At 39.9% G+C, this 26,725-nt stretch overlaps 1 protein-coding gene across 2 annotated transcripts in view; it reads right to left on the bottom strand.

Annotated features, from left to right (window-relative positions):
- LOC130177741 (ephrin type-A receptor 6-like) overlaps positions 1–26,725 on the bottom strand; it is a 170,907-nt gene that overhangs the window by 135,382 nt on the left and 8,800 nt on the right. The window contains exons 1-2 of one of the 2 annotated variants that reach the window (XM_056389675.1): positions 23,544–24,069; positions 20,829–20,893 (exon numbers count right to left, since the gene is read on the bottom strand). Coding sequence is in view for 1 of the 2 variants with exons in the window: in XM_056389674.1 (XP_056245649.1) it covers positions 20,829–20,893 (65 nt within the window). In the remaining variant the exon portion in view is untranslated. Of the gene's footprint in view, positions 1–20,828; positions 20,894–23,543; positions 24,070–26,725 lie in introns of those variants that run through there. The other variant, XM_056389674.1, reaches the window with a different exon arrangement.

Raw genomic sequence — 26,725 nt, 5'->3', positions numbered from 1 at the left:
CTGAGTGTCAAAAAGACAATCAATACTTTGATTGGAGAATTATGGAGATAGATTTTCACTGTGTACTTTGGGACTTCCAATTCAATTACTAGGGGTGAGCCAATGTGGAATAATGGCAGGATGTGACAATGAACAAAAACCTGCATAACAATACTGAACATGTCAGAAGATCTTTTATATCAATACCTTAGAAAAATGAAGACACTATGTTTTTCATAGAACAGCCTGGTGGTGGACATATTCATCATGAATACAATATGGGGGTGTTTAACTTCTTCGAAGATTGCTGGTTGTTTGTTCTTTAGGGAGTGATTCATCAATTAAAACAAAGTAAGATGCAACTCACATTACTCTAACACACGCTTACACACACACACACACACACACACACACACACACAGTATCCCACTGCCCGTCACCACTAAATCAATAGGAGCGAGTGAACAGCGGTGAGCAAATGAAATCCAAAGACCCTGTGCTGCTCTCATTCCTGCATCCATCACAGTGGATGGGTAGCCAGCAGGGTGGAGCCAAAGCACCCATCTGTCATCCCGGTGGCGCTCTCACAAAGTGACACCCTGTTGGTCATGGCCTCAGTCATCCTCCAAAGATAGCTGAGGGCACTGAAGATAGTGTTCAACGTGTATGACATTCTGAAGCTCGCTGATGTTGGACTGATGTTTGCGGCTCATTTTCAGTATCTTTGAATGCTGACCAGTTTTAAAAGTCACCAAAACACACTAATGACACAGCTGAAGTGTTTTCCTCCAGTAACACACTCTGGTCAGCGTAAAAACCTCTGGAAATTAATGACAAGAGCAAGACTAATAAAATTCTGTTAATTAAGTGTTTGCTGTTCCCTTAAGGTATGTTTGATTGCAGATTTGAGAGACTGTTGAGTAAAATCCCCCCCCCCACTAGAATAATTCCTTTGGTCAGACATTGACATCATAATAATTAAGCCATATATACCAACAGCGGTCAGCAAAGGTATGTCAATCATTATCAGAGGTATGTAGAATACATATTGACTAGTCACTGATTTACACTAAATGCCAAACATTAGCCCACAAATTGACTATACATAGAATTACCCTAGCCTTCCATGCTTTTTAAAAACCTGGTTTTCATTTGAATTTGTAAAAACTGACACAGCTCCAATTTTACAATCTTGTTTGGGCAAGTAATACTTTTTCAAGCAAACAGGGAAACGCTGCAGGACACAGTAAACTATCACAGTTCTCAGATCTGAGCGGACAGAGACAAAGACAGAGAAAACTGTTCTCTTCTTAAAGTGTACAGCTTGTGTTATTACACTTTTTGCCTTCTGTGACGTTGGAAGATCTTTGGAGTATCTTTGTGTTCTCTTTTTGAGCTGAATAACAGGATGTTGTGTTGAAGCATAAAGGATACAGAGGGAAGAAGAGATAAATGTTTCTCATTTCTAAATCTAATGTAGAGCTACTTGATACCATAGAGGAAAGAGAAACGAACTGAAGAAGAAAAGGGAAAAAGAGGTTTGATGTCTGCTATGTGACAACTACTCCACAAGCTCAGTGCAATGGTCAGGTGCCATCCATCAAGATTTTATTGATTCCTACATAAGAACTCATCTATGCAAATAAATTGGCCTTGTAAAGTCACATATATGATTTCCTTAAAAAGTAAGTGTGTGGCTGGTGATAAATGTCTTCTTTCTGTTGAGAAATAATAAAATAATAGCACCACCTTACATGGAAATAAGACCAGAAGACTGCCAAAGCAACATGCTTAGAAATTCAACATGTTTGGCTCCATCACCACCCCATGTCTTTTGCATTTATGTCCTTCAGCACAGTATAATGTCCATTACAGTTTAGGCCTCTGGGGAGGGTCCCAATCTATCATTTGTCTTTGGCAGCTATAGATTGCTCCCCTTGCTGTTGTGTTAAATCAATCAAGCCTGGCATTAATATATGCAAACCTTTTTCTTTACACTTTTAATGAAGGAAAAAAAATGCAAACATGTATTTTGAAGAGCCAAGCAGACAAGTCTAAGTGTCAAAGATGTTGTCCTTTTATCAGGAGCATCCATCCTGCTTAAGTGTCCTTAAGCCAGACACTGAGTCTCAACACCTCGGGGGCTGTTGTTCTCCCTGACCTCTAACCTCCCAATACAATGTTAATGAAAAAACATCCACAGTATCACATACATGGCATGATCGATTCAGTAGTCAGTGAGGACTCACGGATTTGACCAGAAGGGCTGATTTTGCATTTCATTTGAGTCAGACCCCTGAATTTGCTGAATGTTCAATTCACACTCACCAAATCCTCATGCAGATACAGGTTTAGATACACTACTGTTTGATGTTCTTTTTTTTTTTTTTTTTTTTTTTTTTAAACCACGTTAGCAGCATTGATTATGTGATGGCTATGTCAATGTATGGTTGGTCAGTTGGTCCACCACTTTGGTGCAGACTCAAATATCTCAATTCATCATGTAAATTTGTACAGTCATTCACAGTTCGCTGACAATATTGACTTCGCAGATCCTCTGAGTTTCAGGATAGCGCCACCAGCTGCTTGGCATTTGTAATTTTGAATGAAATGTCTATTGCATATATTGCCATGGTTTTTGTTACACACATTAATGTCTCCTACAGGAAGTTCACTACACAAGTATGGACTTGGAATGGTGACAAAACTTTTGTACATGCCTCAATTCCTTGTTGATTTTTCCCCCTACTTTTCAAGTTGATGAAATAAAAAGTGATAGTGCATTAACAGTTGAAGAACTTAATTTTTAATGTTGCTGCAGGGCTTGTACTTATTTCTTCTCACTTCAAAAATCAACAAAATATGTAAATTAGCCCAGAGGTGCCAAAACTTCTGCACACATTGTAACTTTGATGATCCCTTGATGTTGATCTAACACTGTCTTCGGGGTAAAAATTCTATTTGTTAGGCACTTTGTTTTAAGACAGTCTGCTACAATAGCTGTAGACTCTTAGTCTCGTTAAACTGACAGATCAGCATGAAAAACATGAAAATTCACAACTAAATCTATGGTTGTTCCTTTGAAGTAAAAGAAAATGTGTTTTGAACAAAATGACTTCCATTTGGTTCATTCCATGTAGCAAACAGAATAATAATGTTCAAGTAGTCAGGTAAGAGTCCTATCATGCTATGAGAAAATAAAAAAATGCTTATCGGGTTTTAAAGCCTATATGGAACTATTGTGTTAGAACAAGCTAAACCCTGAGGGTAACATAAACCACTGAACTCCCTTTACTTTTGCACATGAAAACTGTGAGATCTCAAGTTATAATGAAGATTCAGTATCTTCAGTATCTCGCTGGCAAAAATATCATTTATCAGCATCTTCAACACTCACACGCCAATAAAACCCTGTCTACCTGCAGGATCAACATTGGTTAAGGGCATGAACCTTGTCTCCATTCACCGTCTTCTCCTCCATCTCATTTGCCTAAACGGCGATATGTCAGTCCCCTCCACACATGCTGACTCTTTCCCATCTGAGCTGACACCGAGCAGAGACCTTTCTTTTTTTTTCCCCCACCAGCTCAGACAAACTATGCGTGGGAAAACGGGGGAAAAGAGCTTGTCGTTTTACATATCTATTTTTGCCAGAGAGGCAGGCAGGCAGGCAGGCAGGCTGGAATGTCAATGTGTGGCTCAGCAGCCTCTGACTGATGTGAGATCACAGTGACGGCTGCACACAGTGTTACAACGAACCCACACACAGACTTTGCCAGTGGGTGAGGTAGCAGGGTTCAACCACAGCTTAGATAAGACCAGGTCACCCAGGTAGAAGAAAGCATCCTCTACAGACACACCCAAATATATTCTACCTTGAACATTAATTCACTGTCGAGCTATTCTTGTGTTATACTCTAAACAAAAAGGTAACTCTCAAAAAAGGTTTTTGGGAGCTATTGCAAATGTTAGATTGTTTAATTGCATGGGTTCTTAATAAATAAGAGGCTTTTCTGAGACTCACATTTCTGTATACACTCAAACCTAATCAACAGACCTTTTCAAAACTATTATTTTTCGGGGCATATATCTTCAGATCAGTGCTCCAAACTGATGAGTCAAAAGCAGGAGCCTAACTGCCATCAAACACTGGAGTCAATGATAAAGACAACTGTGGCATTTTAAACTGTGGAAAAGGTCACCACTATCTCATTCTCTTTTATCTTTCTCTCAGTCCCTGTTCAATTAAATACAAGTCTACTTTATTGGTCTGACAAACATGAAACCTGCACTGAAAAAAATATTGTATTGATTGAAGTGCAGTAATATTATGCTTCCATCAAGTATTGCTGGAGACATATGAAGGAACCTACAAAGTCAATTAAATGTGATCCTCGTAGCAATGAGGACAGAGACCAAAACAACCATTTACAGTAATGTTTACATTGCTTTTCACATGTATATCATTCGATTCAATCTTTCCTAAATCTTTTCACATTTTGCTATAAATGAATACACTAAATATATGTGTTTTCCTGTTAGAAGTCAGTGAAGCACCTCTACATACTTGTTTGATAAAAAAAAAAAAAAAAAAAAAAAACTTAAGGGAAAAAGAAGCCACATTTAGGGGCTGATTTGATGACTATTTTCATCTAAAAGCGCTTCAATGAATATCTGAGTGCACCTGAAGGCAGCAGTATTATGAGAAGATGAGTAATGATTAAACAGAAATAATAAAATAACTGCGTTATCTGGAGTAACATAATAAATATCACTTCAATTCTAATGTTTCATTTAGTTAATTATACTGTCTTCCCTCTGCAGACATACAGGATGAAACACACACAAACACACCCCCGACACATTGCCTCTCGCCTGTTTTCACAGTCTGCTGCTCTCTGTTAAGAAGAGGCTGTCAGAGAGACAGAGAGATGGGGGGGGGGGAGAGAGAGAGAGAAAATGAACAAATGACAAAAAGGTATCAAGAGGATGGGGAAGGGGAAGATGAACAGCAAAAGAATCACAAGACAGTATAGGACAGCGGACAAGAGGTAAATGGAGGGAGGTGATTGTTAAGCTGTACGTAACTGTGTGTGAGAATGTGTACGTGTGTATTGCAGTTCTCATGTATGCTTGAAGGCCAAATATTCTCCCATAAGAATGGAATAGATGGAGACAATACTCAGAAGAGACACTTCTTAAGGGAAGCTTTAGGATTAAAATTGAAGGTTAAACTTAAATTTAAGATTACTTTAGGCTTATGATGGTGTTACTTAATTTAAGCACAGCGACTGCTGCAAACAGCCTGTGATACCTGACAATGAGCTTAAGGCAAGAGTAAAAAGTCAAAATGGTTAGTGGTTAATAGAAAAGTAAATGAAACAATTCTGAGCCATAAAAACAGTCAATTTACCAAAGAAAGGTTCAAAATATAAAATGAGTATTAGAAGACTGAGTCTCTGATATTTTGATTGTGATGATGGTGTCCACTTGTTTTTCCTTTTTGACAGATAAAACGACTTAAAGAGATCCATCTTATACATTTTCCAGATGAAGTGACCTTTTGCTGTCTTGGAAATAATGACTGTCCTCTTTAGAGAAACTATAGCTTTGGCTGCTTCGACAAATAGCTTGTAACATCCTATAATTTGCATTCAGCAGCAAAACATATATTAGTGTGACAGTTTTATTCAAAGTTTTGGGGAGAAACATGTGCCAGATAGAGGAACAGTTTGTTGCGGCTCAGTCTACTGCTCAGAAGACACTCACTGTTTCAGGCATTACCAGAGAGGGCCATGTGGGTGCAGTTTTGTGACACTATTAAAGGTTCAAGTTTAGTGGTCAAATTAATTCGTTAGTCACCTATGTTGCTAATGACCATACATCCATTATCAATGCCAGCTTATCCTGTGCAAGGTTATGGGGAGGGGTTCTCTATATCCCAGCACACACAGCAGCCTATCACTGGGCTGGCACGCACAGAAACTCGCAGTCACACATAAAGGCAATTAACAGTGTCCAATTTACCTAACCTGCATACATAGGTAAAACATGCAAACTCCACACTGGTAGAGCCCTGCTGTTGTCCAGTAAACTTGAACAAAGGATCGTCTTGCTTAAAGGCAGCCGCTGCAACATGCTGCCCAGAACCAATTACTTGTGTTAAATAGTTCAACAGAAAATGGAATGGAGGGAAACATGGTGCTTTTTTTTCTGTGCTCAAGCTGTTTAATAAAAAGGGCTAGAGCAAGTGATGTAATTGGCTGAGTTACAAGAAAAAAACAACCCACCAGAAATGAAGCCAATCAGGCTTGTTCAATGTTTTTAATGAAAGCAGCTCCCCATTACCAACTGTGCGCTTTCTATAGGGCAGTTGGATTGGTGTGTCATGCATTGATTACCTTTATTGATCTATAGAAACTATATTACTGTGGACTTAAAAAAAGTACTGTTTTTGTCATCAATGGGGGTAATCAGATGAGGTAGGATATACATTCAACATATTTGTAAGGCCTTATGAATGTACACTATGCATTTTAGTAGGAGATTCAAATTAAATGTTGAAATAGCAAATTGTAAGACAGCAGTTCTTTGCACATCTAAATGAAGGTGCATATTAAAGCTTAGCACAAATATCCATTAGGACTCTGCAAAGCTACTCCCGGGACGCAGAGCATTGTTTCAGGTTTGTCTTCTGGGTTTTTAAGTTAGCGTGTTGCCGTTGCTGTCTCTCACCCATGTCTGCCTCTCTGTCCGCCTGTCTTTCTGGTAACACTAGGAGACATCTTTCCCTTAGCAAAGCCATACGACTCCAGTCTGTAATGCTTAAACAAGCCTGACTGGAAATGAGTGCAGACAATACGGGATTGCCTGGGCTGCTCGATCAATTAGGACAGAGAAAGCAGCAGAGAGATAGACAGAGAAAGCGTGTGGTGAGGCACGGCTTTCAGTATACTGAGAATTTGTATGAAATGTTAAGTGCATTTTAGAGAGCTTGCCAGACAAAACATTCATCTCAAGTGAAACCATATCCCTCTACTAGGCACCATCTCCGACCTCAAACGCCCCCATCCACCTTCTCATCCAGGATCTAAGATTTAGATTGAAGTTAGACCTGAGAGGTGAGAAGAAAACAAGATGTTTCTCTCTCCCGTCCCTCTGTCTCTGCTTGTAAAAGAGACAGGGAGGATAAACTGCGGAGCTTCGGGGAATGAATTTTAGCCAAGTGACCCTGCCTCTCCTCTATCACAGCTCTAACTCCATTTCCTAGAAGAAGGACAAGAATATAAATGAGAAACACACGCACACAGTCACACAGACAAAGGGAAGGATAACTTTTGAATTATTTGCTTGTTTTCCACTTCAGTGATGCCTTATCACATTAGAAAGATTCTACCTATTATAGTACAACACTTGACTGAATACATACTTTCATGGCAGTTTTAGAACAAACAATCACATTAATAGGGTTGAACGCGTAAAACTGACACCGACTGTACTATGATCATGACAGTCAAACCCTCTCACAGCTTTTAAATTATCCGAACACGCCATATTGGAGGCTCATTCAGTAAATGCATGCCCTCTAAGCTGATAATGTGGTGGCATCCATTCAATAATTCATCACACGGCCCAAGTAACAATTATATATTTTCTAGTGATCTATCTTTGCTTCACTTTCTCCCCAGATATGTAGTTTATAAGTGGGTTTTGAAAGTCTTGGAGACAAATGATATTAGATACGGGGGACTCCGCCATCGTTTGGGGTTTAGTAAATTGATACCAAGGGTGACAGGGAGAAAAGGGGAGGGAGAAAGGATGAGGTTTTGTCCTGCAGTGCTGTGATTAATCTTCTTCCCCAGCATTTTGTTACTACATGGAGCAGAACTACAATCCATCCACACCCTCCACCAGTTTGAATTGGGATTCGGGGGGGTTTGGGAGGTGAGTGGTGACTTATACTCGGATTGAATGAGCTAAAATAGATGGTGTTCTGTATGCCCCAGCAGCAGTTTTACATAGAAACGAGTAAACTCTACTCAGCTACAAAGAGAAATTGGCTCTAATATCAAATGTCAACCCTGCAAACTGGCACATCTCTCTCTGTCTCCCTCTGATCATAAGACTGGGCTAGACACATGTTATGAATATGGATGGAAATTATTTGAACCCACTGGAAACCATTTGACTTTTTGAATATGTATGGGACCCATTTCAATTTTCAGCATGACAGGATACATGACCTTCACTGGCTGCAACAGTGTACTGATGCGGCAGCATCGGCGAATGTAAAGGGTGTAATCTATGTGTTACAAAGATGGATTGTGGTCATCTTTATTGTATGAACTCCTGCTGAGACACAACAATGTGTCATGAAGGAAGGGACTGATTGGTGGTAGAGAGATGGTGAGTGACAGAGGAGTAAAGGGGGAGGGATGTGTCACACACTTGGGCATATTATGAGGCTATTATCTCCAAGAGCGAAAATTGATACTTAATGTTGCCATCAATGCTAGAGAGGATTCATGGTAAATATAGGGTAGGTGACCGAGTTAGTCTCTGGCTTTTTCACTATTGGACCTCTGACTGACCCAAATGTTCAGTAGCTATGTACATGTGGTGGGTGAAATACAAATATTCAACTGAATTTATTCTATTTTATGTATAAAATTCATTTGACAGCTTTTAATAACCTTATGCTTTTTAGCAATGGAATATGAGGAAGTTTTCGTGAAACCTGTCAACAGCAAAGCAGAATTGAACCAGGTGGGAACTAAAACATAGCCTTAAAATATTCACGTGATCAAGTTCTTAATGCTAAAAACTTTGCTCATAACCCACATTGCATAGTGTTGTGAGGTTAAAAGAGCAATGAAACGGTGTCAGTTGTGGCTTAGAGGTTAAGGCTTTGACAATGAACTGCGAAGTTTGCGGTTCAGGTCCGGCAGAGGACCTTTATTGCATGTCATTCAACATCCCTCTCTCCCTTGTCATCTCTCAACTATCTGCTGTCTAATAAAGGCATTAAATTGCTTAAAAACATGGTCCAAACGTACATTAACTTAACTATAGGTATAGGCTTTCTCTACTGGCCACAGAAAACTCTCTGTCCGAGTAGTGTGATTTCACAGAGTGTTCTCCCATCCCTCATACAGAGTTTTAAGCACTCTCTGCATTCATTGATCACTCAGGTGACACGTCTGTGAGAGTTCAGTGCTCAGGACTGGACACTGGAACTGGGCCAAAGTCATGACTCTATATAAAGATGGACAACATGACAGCTCCCCGAAAGTGAGGCCAAAACATCTTAATCGCCCCCTTTTGAATGGCTGCAGTATACAGTACATATATATATATATCATAAACCCTGCCCCCTCCATGTTAGTGGATGGAACAAAAAATAATCACATTTTTGTCATTTTAGGTTCTTATCATACTGATGGATGTATTCAAGTGTTTACTTTTCTGATAAGTTTAATTTTAATTAGTTATTTAAGTTATAAAACGGGAGTGTAACGTCATTACTGACAACTGTGACTGACTAGCGATTGGGTCAGGTGGGTGTATGGGCGGGACTTCGATACCGTGGCTCCACTCCCTGATCACTACTGCGCAGACTCTGGCTTCAAATGATGTCTGTCATATTTTGGCTTCATTTTTGTACAGTGGGAGGAAGCGGAGATGATCATCCTTGTTTATATACAGTCATTGGGCTCCTGCTTTCTGCATTCATTTAAATTCTTGTAAAAATTAAGAGTGGGTGTAAGAATTGTCTGGGCTTCCCTCCATGCTGGTCTGAATACCATACTGTAATACAAAATAATAATAATTAGGAAAATCAGGCTAAAAAGAGCACATTTTTACAACTTGTCTTCTTTCATTGTATTGTTTTAATTTTCATGTTATTTCATATTCATTGTTAATGTCATGTTGGCTTGGGGTTCCTCCAGTAATGCTTGGCTGTTATATGACCAAAACATTATATGCAATAATATGGAAAATATGCAGATATACAAAAGGAATGATTTCAGTCATTAAGTCATATGTACCAAAGATTTACAAATGACCTTATCAACATTGCCCTCTTGTAGTTCTACTGCTGATAATGCATTTTCCATTTTAGCTTGTTACTTCACTGACTCCATTGATCCAACGTAGCATAAAATGTCAACTTTGTGTTGATCAATCTCTGTTTGGAGCATTTTCTTTTCAATTTCGAAGTGTCAGATTAGATTTTCATCAATGGCTGTTTCAACAGTTCACTGACATGTCCATATCCAAACCATAAAACAGGTGAAGAAGCATTTTGTTGTGTTTTGACATCAAAATACAATAACACCATATGCTGGGACACATTTCCTGGCATTACATCTCACTGTGTGTGCTTGTATGTGTGTGCGCGCATCTTCCCTTGGTTTTCTATCTGACCACAGAGAGTGTGACAAATGGATATGTCAGAGCTTGATGGAGCACTGCGATTGCTCTGCTAGGCACAAAGCTATTACAAAACTATATAGACAGCTCCAAAGAAAAATCCTGTTTCAATCAACCACACATAATCTGGGTGACAAAGAAAGATGTTCAACTGTTGATTGAAAGAGCCAGGCTACCTTCCTGAAGGAAGATCATTTTCTAATATAAAATTTAAATCTGTTAGTATCTTAGATAGTCAGATTTGTATACAATTTTTTGTCAGTCTAGAAAGTGAAAGCTATTGTACTAGTTGTACTTCTTAGAGCTCCAGTGCCAATGAATAGCAGACTGATTTCTTACACCCACTTTGGTTCACAAGTCACCAAAGTAAAACCTAATTTTTTGTGTAGATCTTCATGAAGCAATCAGAGTACAAAACAAAGGTGGAAAAACACTCTTTATAAATAATAACTTTAGATACAACTACATAAAACCACACAAGCCTAATACTCTCCACTGAAATTCATACATACAAGTCTCAAATGTGACTCAAAGGCAAGTTTCAGCTCAGATTTGTGGCACAACCAATATTACTGATTACTAAGTCTTCCCACGCCACACTGAAATGATTTCTCCACTCAGACATCTCAAATGTCAGCGATGTTATAAAGGCAGCATGTCATTTAGCAGGATTATGTAGGGCTTTAAGGCATTATAATATTTTGACACAGAAGAGTGACATTAAATACAAGGTAAAAATAGCAGGATAGAATGCATCTGCAAATCCGCAGCACCAGTCATCCAATTTTTACATCACAATTTAGCATGAAATATTAACAAATCTAGTCTCTGAAAACAATTATAACCAATGCTATGAATACATCCATTAATACTTCTGTTTCTTACTTCTGAGTGTTTGTCTGCATGCTGTGACCAGTTTGTGTTGTCTTTTGGGGCAATGATCAGTCTGCCACTGCAATAAATACAGCATCAGTGCAGAGCTGAGGTTCAGGCTTGGTATATAGCAGACATGCGTCAGTGTCACTGTAATATATTTTTCTGATGCAAGTCAAGTGAAACAGACAGGAGTAAACAGCTTACTAGAGATAAAGCACTGTGACCTTGGGCAGGTTTCCTCTAACTGGGCCACCTCACTGTTCCTTCGGAGTGCGCATGAGAATGTGTGCAATAGTGCGTGGTGTGTCTGTACCTGTACCTGTGCCTGCGTGAGTGTGTGTGTGTGTGTGTGTGTGTGTGTGTGTGTGTGTCTGTGAATGTACGGAGAGACACAAAGGAACTGGTGATGAGTGAGAAGAAATCTGTATGTGCATGCTTTTCTCCATCTGTGCATGCAAGTTTACCATGTGGGTGCAGTGTGTATGTATGCGAAAGAGAAGGAGAAAGAAAGAAAACTGTCAATGTGCAAACCTCAGGGTGGATATTCCTGTGACTGTGACAGTGTATGTGTGTGTATATATATGTGTGTGTAGGTCGCCCCTTATTACAGTGTCCCTACCTGAAAGTCAATTCCCAGATGAGCAGAACCTTCCTGCTTCACTGACTGCGCTAACAGAACCAGAAAAATTCTTTACATTTTACTTTATGTTCTAACAAACCAGGCTTCCTGCTTCTACATAGAACTTCTAAAACAGACATTTAAGAATTCATCATTTACTAAACCATTTATCTATTTAGGATCAGTGTTATTTTCTAAAAAGAAAAATAACACACAATTCTAGCAAGATGAAAGCACCAAGTCTCCATGGAACTACAAAGAAAACCTTTAAGAAACTATAGTTTACAGCACATGTACAGTTAGCCTTCTTCTGTCTATGACTTACTGTCTTAATGGCTGCCCTACCGTCTGAATGTATACCTTCTGATTATCTGCGTGTCGGTGCTAACGCATGACTGACTGCTTGAATACTGGCATAACTGCATGTAACTGCTAGTCTAACAACCTATAAAAAATGAATGGTTTCCCGGCTTTAACCTCTCGCTGTCCCGCTGCCTGTCTCTCTACCCTTCTTTATCTTTCCCTCTGTCTGTCTCCTTTTGGCCACGCATTTAGAGTTAGAGTTTTCAGCCAGCATTTGTTGGCTCATCTTAAACCACGCGCATGCACACACGCGCGCACACACACACTTAGTTTTTCCTTTCCAGTGCACTGACGTCAATATGCAGGAAAGGTAAGATGGAGTGAGGGGGGAGTACAGGGCTAGTGGAGACGGGTCGCGACAGAAGGGGCGGTTGAAGACAGCTATGGAGACACAGGGCGGAGAGAAGAGGATAGGAGGAGGAATAGAAAGGGAAGAAAGGGTAGACAGACAAGGACAATGAGAGAGAGAGAGAGAGAGAGAGAGAGAGAGAGAGAGAGAGAGAGAGAGAGAGAGAGAGAGAGAGAGAGAGAGATTTCCCATCACTTCTTGGTCAGTTAAATTACACTGACACTTGAGGAATGGTTGATTTATCCTTTCCACAACAACCTCAAGCCTTGACTTTTAATTTACAGTAATAAACAAGTAAGTCCTCCTCTGATCATCCACCAGTTAATTCAGTGCTCTTACACTTATATAAAGTGCAATATTGCCAAAGCAGTTACTAAATAATAGTTTTCCAAACCAACACTGGTTTATGCATTCAGATCATATCAGGATGATCATTTAAAAAACATTTACAGTATAATTGACATTCAATTAGTTAATTTGCAAATATGCAATATAACATTTAAACATAGGATTTTTCAAATAGGCGATGAATCTTAATATGAATATTCACAACCTGAAAATGAGACAAGCAGCATTCGATATGAATTGTTGATTAAATGTGTATCTGACACCGTGGAACAGGTGTAGCCCACTTACTCTGCACATCTCATTTTCATGAGCTACTTGCTCCAAATACTGGAGGTCCTGATTTAGATCCATTAGGCAAAGAAGCTTAAAATATTGATAACGTGTATGAAAGTTTAACAGGGAAATTCCAAATACGTGTGAAAATTTCTAATGTGTGAAAATTTCTGAAATGGGTGAATGGAAGGTTGAATGGAAGTGCATAATTTGTCAAATTGTCAGCTGTGGTCAGCTTGGTCTTTGCCCTGGTTTCACTAAGATTAAACCCTATTTGTGCAGCTGATCAATTCACCAGAGAGGCCCATAACTCTTGGTCTTGTTCAAAAGAAAAAACACAATCAAAGAGGTGGTGCTACAGTGTTGTGCTTCTTTCTCCAACAAGCCATCTTTGGCTGACACTGACTTAAAGAAAGCATACAAACTACATGAGGCAAGTTGCACTGCGGCCTTTGGGTTACTTAGCTACAGCTGATATAATCTGCCACTGGCTCCATTTATCATTTCAGTCGGCAAATGTGAAGTTCAGTGTCAGCAAAATAAGGAACCTGCTACTTTTTTGTACATTGCTTGTGCTGTACATTGCATGATTAGGCTATTTTATCAGACTTAAACAACATCCTAAAAATAGAATCATCTAGCAGAACCCAACCTTGCACAATGTTGCCATAACACAGCTCTGACGACAAACCGACACGACCACTAGGATGAAGATACCAACTTGACTTGGCAAACTCAGACTGCCGAAGCGTCATTAGATTCTGAAAGCATTTGCACATTGAATTCGAACTGTGCATTTTGTCCCCCATTCCTTCAGTGTATAGTCAAATTAGAATAGCATCCTTGCACAGTCAGAATGGGCATGACAAATGAATATGGTGATAAACAACTGTCAAAGAACAACATTTCTAGTGAGCATTCCCTGCAGGCATGCAGCTGATCACTAATGTCATCAGATGTTGATATTTGGTTGAATGTAGGTTGTGACGTCGGGCGACCAAAATTCAATGTCAGGACATCGTCTAAGGCTGCTGTTAATTTTGACATAAAATTCTGACTACAGCTTTTGGTTTGTTGGTTTTAACTTGTATTATTAATTAGCAATTAGCAAATTGTTGAGTTTGGACATCAACCTGATTTTTATTTCCACCCAAAATTCCAAGGTCTTTCTGATGTTACACTGACATCTGGTACCTGCCGGATTGTATTAAGACAGAATTTAAAAATATAAGAACCTAACATTTAATAGACCCAAAATTTGGTCTGGAAATTCATTAAAATACATTCTTTGTCAAGACACCGTACCTCTAAGTACAGAACTATTAACCTCCTTGCATTTGAAACATTCTAGATTTCTAGAATGTTTCTTTTCACTCATGAAAAGAAACATCTGTCTTAACTCTACCTTGTCTTCCAGCAACCACATATTCAGTTTTCTTTCCTTGGTTGCCAATACTTCTCATATTTATGAATTCAGCTCCTGAATTCAGCTGGGCACTAATAACCTCCTCACTCTTTCCTCCCTCTGTTTTTTCCTCTTTTTTTTTTTTTTTCCCATTTGCATCCATCCGGTAGTTCCCTCCTGCTCTTTCTCCAACTCAGCTTCACTGCATTCCTCACACGGTGAGGGTTAGCCCAAAAAGCTGTCAGGATATGTTCTGCTGTCAGCGAGATGCCGAGTGGGAGCGCATTAGATATCGGCCTCGGTGTGTCCCTGACAAGAAACAAGCCAATTAAGGAATCCCCCGGCACTGCTTAAGCCCGGTTATGGCAGAGGTCCCTGAGCCGAACACTGGTGTGCTAAATCATCATACCTTTTTTATATTAGAGCCTCCATGGGGAGAAGTTGAGTGATTCTGGCTTATTCCCTTTTTTTTTTTTCCTTTCTCGCAGCGCTGCCGGCCATCACTCAGCAGCACGCCTTAGAGAAGTTTATCTGAGCTATGAAGGACACTGACATACAGATTTTCTTCTCTCCTCCTCCTCCTCTCTGTTGTTCAGTCTCACTGTCAACGCTAATAGTATTAGGGATGGAGGAAGTGCTTGGAGATAAGCCTTAGGTCATGTAGTTGCAATCAATTACTTGTGGTTAAATATTGCAATAAAAAGATTAGGGATTAGTATTGGGGGGGGGAGAAAAGAGGCTTGAGAGGGTGTGCAAATGCCTTCCTCAGGGTGTAAGCACTTAAACGTGTGTTAGTCATTTTATTCATTTTCACTCAAGTTATATCCAATCACTCACTCGCATGGCCACCCATCTTTTTCTGTATTTCTTCTTCTGTTTTCTTATTTTCCTCTCTCATTTCAATTCTGTCTCTCCCTGCCCATCTCCCCACCCTCCAAACACAAAGGCTAAATCTGACAGCAATCCTCTGAAAACTTTTCTCAAAACTGACAGACCGATTTGTTCTGAGGACTTTATGTCGATTAGAGGCTGCCGGAGCTTACTCTTGTTGTATCGGGGGAATGATAACAAAAACTGGGTATTATCATGGCGCAGTATCGCACAATAGCACAGCAGGGTGCTGCATGATGGAGGAAAAAGCTACACAAACAACTTGGCACCCAAAGCTGGATGGGTAAGAGCAGAGTCTAAGGCTGATACGGTTACTTTTGTATTGAAGCTACAATTGAAGGCATCAATCAGGATCTATAACTCTCAAAACCTAATGGATGAATCTGGTATTATTCTGTATTTTTTCCTACTGTCAACAAATGCCACAAAAACAATGTCCTAGTCTGCTTCTAGATACTTTGTGACTCCCTCAGCCTGTCACTGAGCCAATTTGTCAATTTCTGCTGAAAACAGGTCAAAAACATTGGTGCAATACAGAAAAAAAAACAGTAAGTAGTGAATTTGTTGGGGACCATTTGCAGCAGCGGATTAATGCACATTTGGTGTGTTCTTCACAAACACACCTGTCTACACACACTCTGAGACAAATGTCTTGCTCTGAGCTGAACACTTGTGAGGTATCGAGGTTGCGCAGCCTAATATTTGACTGAGCAGTGTTCCAGCAGCAGTAAACCAATGTGCCGGCGCTGTGCTTACGTAACGTTGTGTTTATACTCCCCTCGGTAGATGTGACTTATTGGTTGCCTGGGATCTATCACAATAGATCAAAATAGTATTATTCCCTCACCTGTATGATTGGCAACTATCATTCTTTGTCATCAGAACTGCCTCTGCTAAGTTTCCATTACAATGTCAATGAGGGAGAGCAAAAGGCAACATTAGACATTCTTAATCCCTTAAAGCTGTTTCATGTAATTTAATAAATATGCGCATCTCCCTTTGCTTCACCCCCACCCCCCCCCCCCCCACCCCCCCACCCCAACCCTGCTACAGGAAAAAGTTTGCAGAGACAAAGTCCTTGAAAGACATGGTATGGATCGATTCTTGTTCAATATGCACAAATCTAATGAGTGAAACCTTTGAGGGTGAATGTGTTTTCTAACTGTGAGGATATTCCCACATTCAGTGAAGTCATTAACAAACATAACAACAGTCCTTCTTGCATGGTTTCCCTTGCGGGCTGATTGAAACAGGTCTATTTACTTTCCAAGCAGAGCAGGTATAAAATAATCAAAGGGCACCTTGCACTGAAGGCTGGGCATGGCCAAGACATATGATCGTGTTTACAGTGTGTAAACATCTGTTTACAGCTTTCCACTGAGCTGGAGAAGCCTTGCATGTGGACCGACAGGGAATTGCATTCTAGGGATGGGTGAGACCAAGCCTAATCAATTAATTGATTGAAGTGTCTCAGTCTCTCCCTGTAATTAAAAGTATTCCCAGGCAACTGTGATAATCACACATAATGTGCCCATTGCAAGGAATTATAAGTCCAGCATTGCTAATGAACTATTATACTACCCAGACTGACAGCTAAATCTTACCTATAACTTTTACCATAACGGGACACCTCTCAAATGCAAAGATGAGCACAAGACGGCAAAGAATGTGTCGATAAAAAGGACAAATTTGCGTAGTGAGGCAGTGTTGTAAAGAAGAGGACTGCTGTAAACTTTTATGTTTTAACCTGCTCTCAAGAAATATTATATTGTGCTTCAAATTTGTTTTTTGTAGGAAAACAACTATATTTCACAAGTTTGAGTTACTGCTGCAGAATGCAATATCAGGTTGCGTGTGTGTGTGTGTGTGTGTATAGAATAAAGGAGCCTCTCAAGAGGGGCATAGGAGAGTTGAACAGGAATGGAGTGAGAGACCTGAGGCAAAGATACTGAGAAGTGAAAGGAACAGGTGCATGCCAGTGTTCTAAAAATAATAGGAGGCTAGTTATTGTAATCTTACTTATCATCTGAGTCATAACTCAGCCAAAACTGAATACAAAGATGCAGGAGCGAAGCTCAACAATATTTCATGCTGGGATTTTGACTCTATCACAGGCTTCCCTGTTCACCCAAACAACCAGACTGCGAGGCTAACCTATTTGTTGAGGTAACAAGCACAAGACTAGTTATACATTAGGCCTCTATGTTCGTCCAGGAGGAAAATGATCCAGATTACAAAATACAAAAATGTATGTAGTCTAGGTTTACTGGAAATGATTGTTACATAATCGCTGTGTTCATTGTTATGATATGATTCCTTCACAAAGACGTAAGACATGCCAACTGTGTAGCCTATGGGTCCATGTGTCACACTGTTATCAGCTACTTAGCTTGCCATGCTGGGTATATCATGTGTGTTTTTGACTGACCTGCTCACTTACTGGCAAACATATTGCTTACTTCGTGGCATGGACCTTCCACTGTTTTAATCTCTCCCTCCTTGCTCCACCTTTCCTTTTATTCTGTCTTTTTCACCAGGTGGATGGTTTGCTTTGTGCGTTGCAGAGAGATGTCATTTTCTACACTGTGGCAAGAGTGAGAGTCGCATCTGATGTGTGGATTCTGAGAGGTCTGTCAAGTCGTTCCTGCTTGCCAAATTATCGCTGGTCAAGTTGACGGCTCAGGCCAGAACGACCCTCAAACCACCGGGAAATGTTGCGGTGATGTGATGTACATAGTTGGATTCAGTGTGTCCTACAGTTCCCATGGATATCCAGTGTCCTGCCACAGCATGGCAATGCTGGCATACCACAAGAGTGCACTTGTAGTTAACCTTCCTCTTCTACACAACCACTCACCTTCCTCTTGTTACAAGAGTTGTTTACTGGCTTTTGATAAAAAAAAAAAAAAAAAACATCCAAATATACACACCTCAATTTCTACTTCAACTTCAATTTCATATCATACAACCAGCTATATTCCTGCCAAACACATCATCAGGTAATCATATTGGAGCAGTTACTGCATATGAAATTATTTGAAAGTGTGCACTGGGCAGGACTGACAGACAACAGTTTATATCCAGAACTAGAACCAGTGTGCAGCTCTGATAGGCAGCTACATGGTGTGCTGCTGTATCGGCCTGATACCAGGCTGTGTCTAATATGGTGGGGATTGACTTCCTCTTGCTGGCTCCCAGGTAGTGAGGGGGATTTAAACTATTTTACCTCCCCAGATCTTCACACCTTCCCTCAGGCCCTCTCACCTCGATGCCTTAAATATTAATGGTAAATCGGAGGATAGTGGATGAGTGAGGAGGGGAGAGGCCTGACAGCTTAATCATGGAGGCAGCAGCCTCCCTCTCTCCTCTTCCTCAACGCTGTGGGCGGCTGTCACCGCGACCTACATGATGTAATCACCTCCATAACCCTGATATGGGCCACAGAGGGCCGTGCAGAGAGAGATAGAGAGACAGAGAAGGGGGGAGGACCTAAGGGATCCTCCAGCTGAGGATCATTTAGAGTCAAAAACCACAGAGAGTATCGATAGTGGAGGATGAAGAAAACACTGCAAAGTTTAAAAAAGAAAGAAAGAAAGAAAAAGTTTAGTGCCACGGCACACTGAAACACAACCTCAGTCCACTTGCTGTCAACCTGTCACCCAACACTACAGGCATCATCTGACCCCTATTATCTCTATTATGATCTCATATTCCAAGATCAACCCCTGATTGAAAGTTTTGTTTTCACAGATTTTCTCACACCTATTCTTTCTATTTTGAGTGTATATGTTCAGTTTTGGCACTGTGGTTATAGATAGTTGGATGGCATTGTATAATAATCTGCAGCATGTTGCAGTAGCTTCTAGCAACTCCTCATCTCACTGTAGCCATTGTGGGCAATTGACTACTTTAAATTAGATATTGAAAAAAAAAATAGGGTTTTTCTCTGATGTCCACAGACATGAGACTTCAGACACAAAATAGAAAATATGTCAGTCGGATGCCAAGGGTTATTTACTTTTTTATAAATCTCTATTATGTCAAGACAAAAAAAAGTCTGTAATGAGAGCTCACAACTGATAGAGTATGACACAGATGAAAACTTCAAATACAAGCAGTTACCTCATTAAGTAAAGCACTTTATACTTCACATTTTGAAAGGTGCTACATAAAAGAACTTTAAACACCCCAGGCATTTTCCTGACAAGAAACCACTGATGGGTAACCCTTATATTCTGGGAAAATGGGGATTAAACATGGTCAAACAAGGACTGAATGCAATTCAAAGTGGCACGGGCTCAGTAGGAGAGACTCTGACTGTTTCCTATAATAAGTCTTGATCTTGATTTGGGTTGTGCTGTAGTTAATGGGTATTGAGAAAAGACCGTCACAGCGAATGTGAACAAAGAAATGGAAGTCAGCCAATTCTGCCTGTGTTGCTTATTGTATACAACAAGAAGACATTTCCAATCAGTCCCTCGGGTATTCTGACAGCACAGAGATCAAAACATGAAGGTCTTGATCTGAAGACGTTATTTGTTGTCAGCACATCTATATTTTATGATGCCAATATACCCTCGGTTTGGCTGTCTCTCAGATTTTCAGCAGGACTGGAGGCACTTACTGCCAGAACAAAATGAAAGTACCCCTTTTGGGTGACTGACAAAAGTACAGAATAAGGTACAGTTCATGAAGTCATGGTTTCTTCAGTAACTGAGAGGCAACTGGAGATAAAATGGAGGCTTGAACATTCAGTTTTGTTTTTCCGTTTCCTCCTGAAGATGAAGAACTGGAAGGATGGCTGATGTAAAACTGACAGGTGTTCTGGAATCAATATGGCCAATTACGATGGTCACTCTCTTCACAATGTATAATTAATGTGCAGAGAATACAGTCAAAATATTGGTATTAAATGTTGCAATTAGGTTTGTAATTATGGCCTGGACTGACTGCCGATCTATATGCTTTCCTCTGGCTAACATTTAAGGAGTAGCTGTAGCTCTAAAGTGACCCCAGTAGGACAAGAATTGATAGGGGAAGATTGAACAGCAAATGGGGAGCTTCCTTTGAGAGCTTGACTCATTATCTGTCTACAAGTTACAGTATTTCCCATGTGGACAGAGAGGTCTGAAGAAAAACAATGATGTGAATATAAAACAGCTCACTACTACCCACTCTGCCCTGTTAACATCAATCTAATTGATCTTATTGATGCAGAAATTACCATGCATTTGAACACTGGACAGTAAGACCAAGTGAAATAGAATCAGGAGAAGAGTTGTCCTTCTTACCCCGTTTATGGGATACGTCTTCCATCCAAGCTCTCCTAACACAGACGTCGTATCCAGCAGCACAACTGAAATGGGAAAAGGAGGAGAGGGAGAAATACGACCATTAGCAATCTGTCAACACACAAAAGTCCTATTTTCAACCTGGAAATTGAAATATCAGTCATAAATGTGTTCATTTAGACATTTTTTATATTAACAGAAATGAGTTTCTCGGATGAATATTTATGTGTGTGGCGGGGTATACAGTGAGAGCGACATTTTTGCTCCTTGCAACACAATTTAGGGACTGATGGATTGCAGTCAGATTGCTGTCAACAGTCCATTCCCTTACCTGCCATCCCTCGCTCCCACCCGCTACTTTACTTCAATCTCACTCACAACAATATGCTCCTCTTCAGCCTATGACTGAGAATGTTCATGAGCTATAATCATGGATAATTCTGTCTTTAACCCTTTCTGTGCCATGCAAATATGTGGTTCATTCTGCCAAATATTAATTGAGACTGTTTTTTATGTATGTAAATTAGAGCTCTGGTATTGCTTCTCCCCAGAGTTTAATATACAGTGATATTAATCTTGCTATAGCATGATAGTATAATTGCCAGTTGCCTCTAACCTTCCAGGTGGTGTTAAAAAAACAATGCAATTTTACCCTGGAAAATATTGCCATCCTTGACAATATTTTGTCTTGCTCTCAAGGACAGTAGATTTAATAATTCAGGAGGAAAGTGTCTCTCCCAGCGACAAGTGATTTACAGTGAAAAGGAGCAGATATGACTTGCTGAATTTACCTTCAGTATGATGCCAGAATAACACCCCTGAATTAAAAAAAATGTTTTTACCTACATTTGTGACAACATTAGGGAATAGACAGTAGGCACAGTTGCATTTTCAAACTCCATAAATATTAAATAAAGCCCATCCATTCACCTTGTCAAATGTGCCAAATGTACAGTATATGGAACAATACAATCATGTCCTACTTACATGTAGATGCTCTGCTTCATGAAGTAGGTATAAGAAAACAATTGGTATTCAGGGAGAGAGTGATAACTGGCAGCCGAACAACACTAGACTCTAGAGACTTGTTTAAAGTTGTCATTTCTTTCTCATACTGTGAGTCATCATTGTAGAATCTGCTCATCAGTAGCCAAAAATTTCATTTTTAAACTTGTCCTTGAGCAGCCATTGACTTAGATCTTACATGTTATGCCGAAAACCACATGTTTAATACAGACTCCGATTTCTGATAAATCATAGTGTTTTTTCTACTTGGATAATGACTGAGTTTTAAGTGTCAGTCAGTCATGAATGTCCACTTAGAGCCCTGCAAGTAGTCCTTGGGGGGCTCATTACACCAACACAAGTCTCTATCAGTGACAATCCTTCTTGAATAAATCTCCATTAACATCATTGCTCTGGGAGAGTTAGTTAATACAAGCAAATGTACATCAAAAGGAGGTAGTTTCAATGCTGTGATATTATCATTTGCAAATTACAATGTCAAAGCAAAAGAAAATTGATATCTGTATCTCTGGGAATGTACTCTTACAAGATCAAGGTAAGCAGAAATAGGAAGAAGGGCAATTTTTAAATCTCCCTGTTTCCCAGTTATGAGCCAGTACACCTCTGATGGAGCTTTGTTGACAGAGATTGTTCTTTATCTGCCCAGTGAGGTTTTCATTGTGTTTCTGTGTATGTGTCTGTCACACACACACACACACACACACAACTAAATGCTCTTCAACTTCCCCGCTTCTCCCAGAGAACTGGTATAAGACACACTACAGAGACACAATGTAACACCTGTTTTGGATCAGGCCAAAAATGGTGTATGACAACATCCAAGAGTTAAGAAAACCATCCAGGATATGAGACCCTGGCCTTGTCAGAGTCAACAAATACAACACAGGGAAAAATACAAAATGATGCTTGCAGTGCTGGTGTGGTTGCGCAGCAGACAAGTGTATACTTAAACTAAGAAAAAATAAGAAATAAGACACTTCTTCATTTTATTGTGACTTTTCGTCTTCGAAAGGGTAAGGTGCTCTGTAGCATCTTCTAACATCATAATTGCCAGATGACGTACAAAATATCCTTCAAAAGCCTGCCCAGTCAAAGTGGTAAAGTAATCTGTATATGTGGAAAAACATTTTTAGACTGAACTACAACTGCCATATGTCACATGCATTGGAGACACATAAAGCATTCATGATTTATTATACTCATAAACACCCATAAAAACTCATAAAAAATTATTCAACTGATAATGAATTGTTGCTTCCCCATAGGGATGTCACTATACCACAGTTGTGGTAGTTGGTACCAGTACCAATTAAATTCCACGATTCTCAACACCAAATACCACAGCAACAAACAGAAAACCACACAGGTTGCTGCACAGCTTGCTGACACAGGCGCATGTGCACACACCTCCATATAATTAGTGCAAGCATTCGTTCAAATTGACTAACAGGGTGGCAGACCAATACTGTATATACTGTATATAAATATTTATTCCAAAAGTCGCCGTAATATTTTGACAGACCGAATTTATGACAGGAGCCGCCTAACGTTGTGAGCACACAGCTCGTTTGCAACAAGCTAACGTTAGCCATTGTGCACGTTGTGTGTGGAGCTGAAACAAGCTGTCGCAAATCACAACCACAAACATTTTTGACATGTTAATATAACGTACAACTGAAACTCACTCACCCTGAATTCTGTGTTCAGATCTAGACGTTTGTCTTTGAGCTGCTTAGATAAGCTTGAGGCGTTCCCTCCTTTCATTTGAAATGCTCTGTGGCACCATTTGCATACTGTCTTTTAATCGTCTATAACTTGTCATTGCTGAACCATTTCAAATGCAAAATATCTCCATACACCAGTCTTGGCGTCTTTTTTGTTTTTTCTTTCCTATAAGTCATGGTGGACCTGTTGCTGCACTAGCACTTCCTGCTGCCATTCCTCAGGTGTGTTCGCTTCAAGGGCCGCATCCTCCGGAAGCGGCGGTCTTCGAAGGTGCTCTACGAAGGTGTGGCCTTCATGGCCGTCTAAGCGAAGGCCGAGCCGAATTTTTTTTTTTTTTTTTTCGAAATGAGACGGTCACCAGCTGTGTCCGCACTTACCGTTGCCTAGCAACCTTGACGACATCTAAGTTTTTTCTTCTTTTTTTTTTTTTACAGAAACTTAAGGTTTTAAGGACCTTTTAACAGCTTTACCATTAGCTGTTCAACTGAGCTGAAACCCTATACTTATATTTAAAAGTGTGATCCTGAGGCTCTCTGTTGATTGCTGCCATATTATTTTCATTACCAGCACGTAATGAATTTTGGGATAGGTTGGGCAAGGAAGGATCCATTCCTTCGTTGCTCAGGAACGGAAAGTCTCAATTTCTTGGCCGCATTTGAAGGAGCCTTCAAAATGAGACAGTGTAGTCATACTGCTACAACGTAATTGGTCTTCAAATGTAGCCTCCAAAGGATGTGGCCCCTCAGTTGGGACAAGTTTGGTGTCAGATTAGGATGCTAATAGGGTTATTATACATCTCTAGAAAAACAAGTACCATCACATTTTCAGAATTTTGGCATGGACTTGGTACTGGACTATCAGTTCTCACAACATCCCTAGTTACTAATTAAAAAGGTTTCTTAAAGTGGGATGCAGAGTCTCCTGTTGGTGTTTTATGATGTTCCACTTATCCAACAATAAAAAGAGGGATTGTTCAAATTCATTACAATATTGAAATAACAAAAAAAATGAAATGTTTTAAAGCAGCATTAATATATTTTTTTGGCCATTGGTGTCAGTGGAACAAGCTGTAAACACAACATATTATCATATTTGACATTGACAGAGTGAACTTCATGGCAAACATAGCCTATTTACACATCCACATGGATATGGAGCAATATGAGAATTTATTTGGAGTTGTGTTTCTGGCCAGCCAATGAATTAAACAATCTCCTCCTTTCACATTCACAAATACGATCCATTCTTTTACTATCTGGTCTAGTCTGGTGGCTCTGCTCATATTGCCTACTGTATATATTTGTATATGTATGTACATTGCATGTGAATTGACACACCTGGAATTTTCAAATGTTAATATCTTATTTTACTACTTAAACACACAATTTTTAGATGATGTAAAAGATGTAAAAGCAATGAGCTGTGGAAGACACATAATGGAGTGGGAACCTGAACCTCCTGGTGTGTCAGACAATGTATTCGAAAACATAATGGCCATGTGTGCTGCCTGAAACCTCGATTATAAGTGAGGTCTTAAGGACAGAGAAATATGCTTTCGCTAAGATTTCAACATTATAAATGTTATCAATCCTATACACAGCTTGGGAGTGGTAAACGCAGATTCCCTCTGCGCAAAGAGGGCGGACACATAAACAGACATACATGCAGCAAGAGAGAAGAGAGTGAAACGAGTTCTGGTAATTGAATACTTATGGTAAATATGGCTTGACCAATATGCATTTTGATCAAAGCCACATGAAGATGGCACCAGATGATATTTTATATTAAAGACTGAAAAAGAAACTTGGAGCATTTTAGAAGAGGAAACGTAATGCACTTAATAACTCCTGTTATGTTACATCAGTCTGAGATAAAATGTCGAAAATGGACATTGATTTAAATGAAAATGTAGCAGATTATTCTATTGATTGACAATCCAGTCCGACAGAAAGACTTCATGCTGATCCTTTCATCTTCCAATCCCTTCCTTTCAGCTCAGCTATCTTAGTTTAATACTTCCTCCATGTTGACCGGTTTTGGCTCAGTTCCAGTGTCTCTGTGTCTTTCTCTGCCCACCAGTGCCAGGTCTGTGCCATGTCAGTGCCAGTGCCATGCTGGAGGACTAGCTGGCACTTGCCAGTAGTGTTAATGGACACCATTAGGCTACTGTGGGCAGGTAAGCAGCGCAGTCCCTGGAGAATGGCCTAATTACTGAGAGTTGGCTGTGCAGCTCACCGCAGTGAGCCGTTTCACACCTCACTTTGCCATAAATAAAGAACAGCTGATGTACATTAGTAGGCAGTGTGAAAGTATCCAGCAGAGAACACTGCGCTGTTGGGTCAAAAAACTGTGTTTCCATCTTTACAAGAACTATGAAAAATAGTCTGATCTTGATAGAAAAGTTTTGAGGCATTTGAATGAGCCTTTGCAAAACTTGAAGAGTGCACCATATCATACAGAAATGTGACATCAAAGATGTTAACATTTACAGGGAATACACTTTGCCACATATCATGCTACCTTGATGATGCCAAAACATGGTGTGTACAATTGTGGGTTTTGGACTTCCAATTTTACATGTTCTACTCCCTCCCTTTGCTCCCAGTTTGTTAAAAAACAGTAATATTGGATAAGATCTGATTAAAGCATATTTGGAATTCATCACTATGCCATTATTGGACAAACTGCAACACACAGTTCACCAGTGAGCTGTGTGTTTATACTTACATGTGAATTATTATTATTTTTTTTTTTAACTTGTAATGTAAATATAAGGGTTAGTTCCTTCAATGACTGATTGCTGTTCTTTTTTCTGTTTTATGGTAGTTGTTTGCTGGGCTTCCACTAATAACCATGGTAACCATGGGTTTAACATCACAATGCTGAGAAATGCAGACTTTTTAAAAGTGTGCAGAAAAGGTTCAAAATGTCTGCTACAGAGCCCTCACACAAATGATGATTTGTGGGAAAGCCTTGAGCCCTCACTGACTTAGCGGGAACGTGCCTCAAAGACCATCTGTGAGGGTGGACATTGGGACTGGGCCGAGGAGGCGACACTTTAATAACAACTACAAATGTCCAAAATTTACTGGCAGGCAGAGTCCAAAAGGGTAGGGATCTAAAGAAAACCAAAAAAGCCAGGAGAC

Source organism: Seriola aureovittata, chromosome 11, assembly GCF_021018895.1.
Source record: "Seriola aureovittata isolate HTS-2021-v1 ecotype China chromosome 11, ASM2101889v1, whole genome shotgun sequence".
Lineage (NCBI taxonomy): Eukaryota > Metazoa > Chordata > Actinopteri > Carangiformes > Carangidae > Seriola > Seriola aureovittata.
The sequence above is the reverse complement of the archived record's forward strand: the minus strand, read 5'-3'. Positions and strand labels throughout refer to the sequence as shown.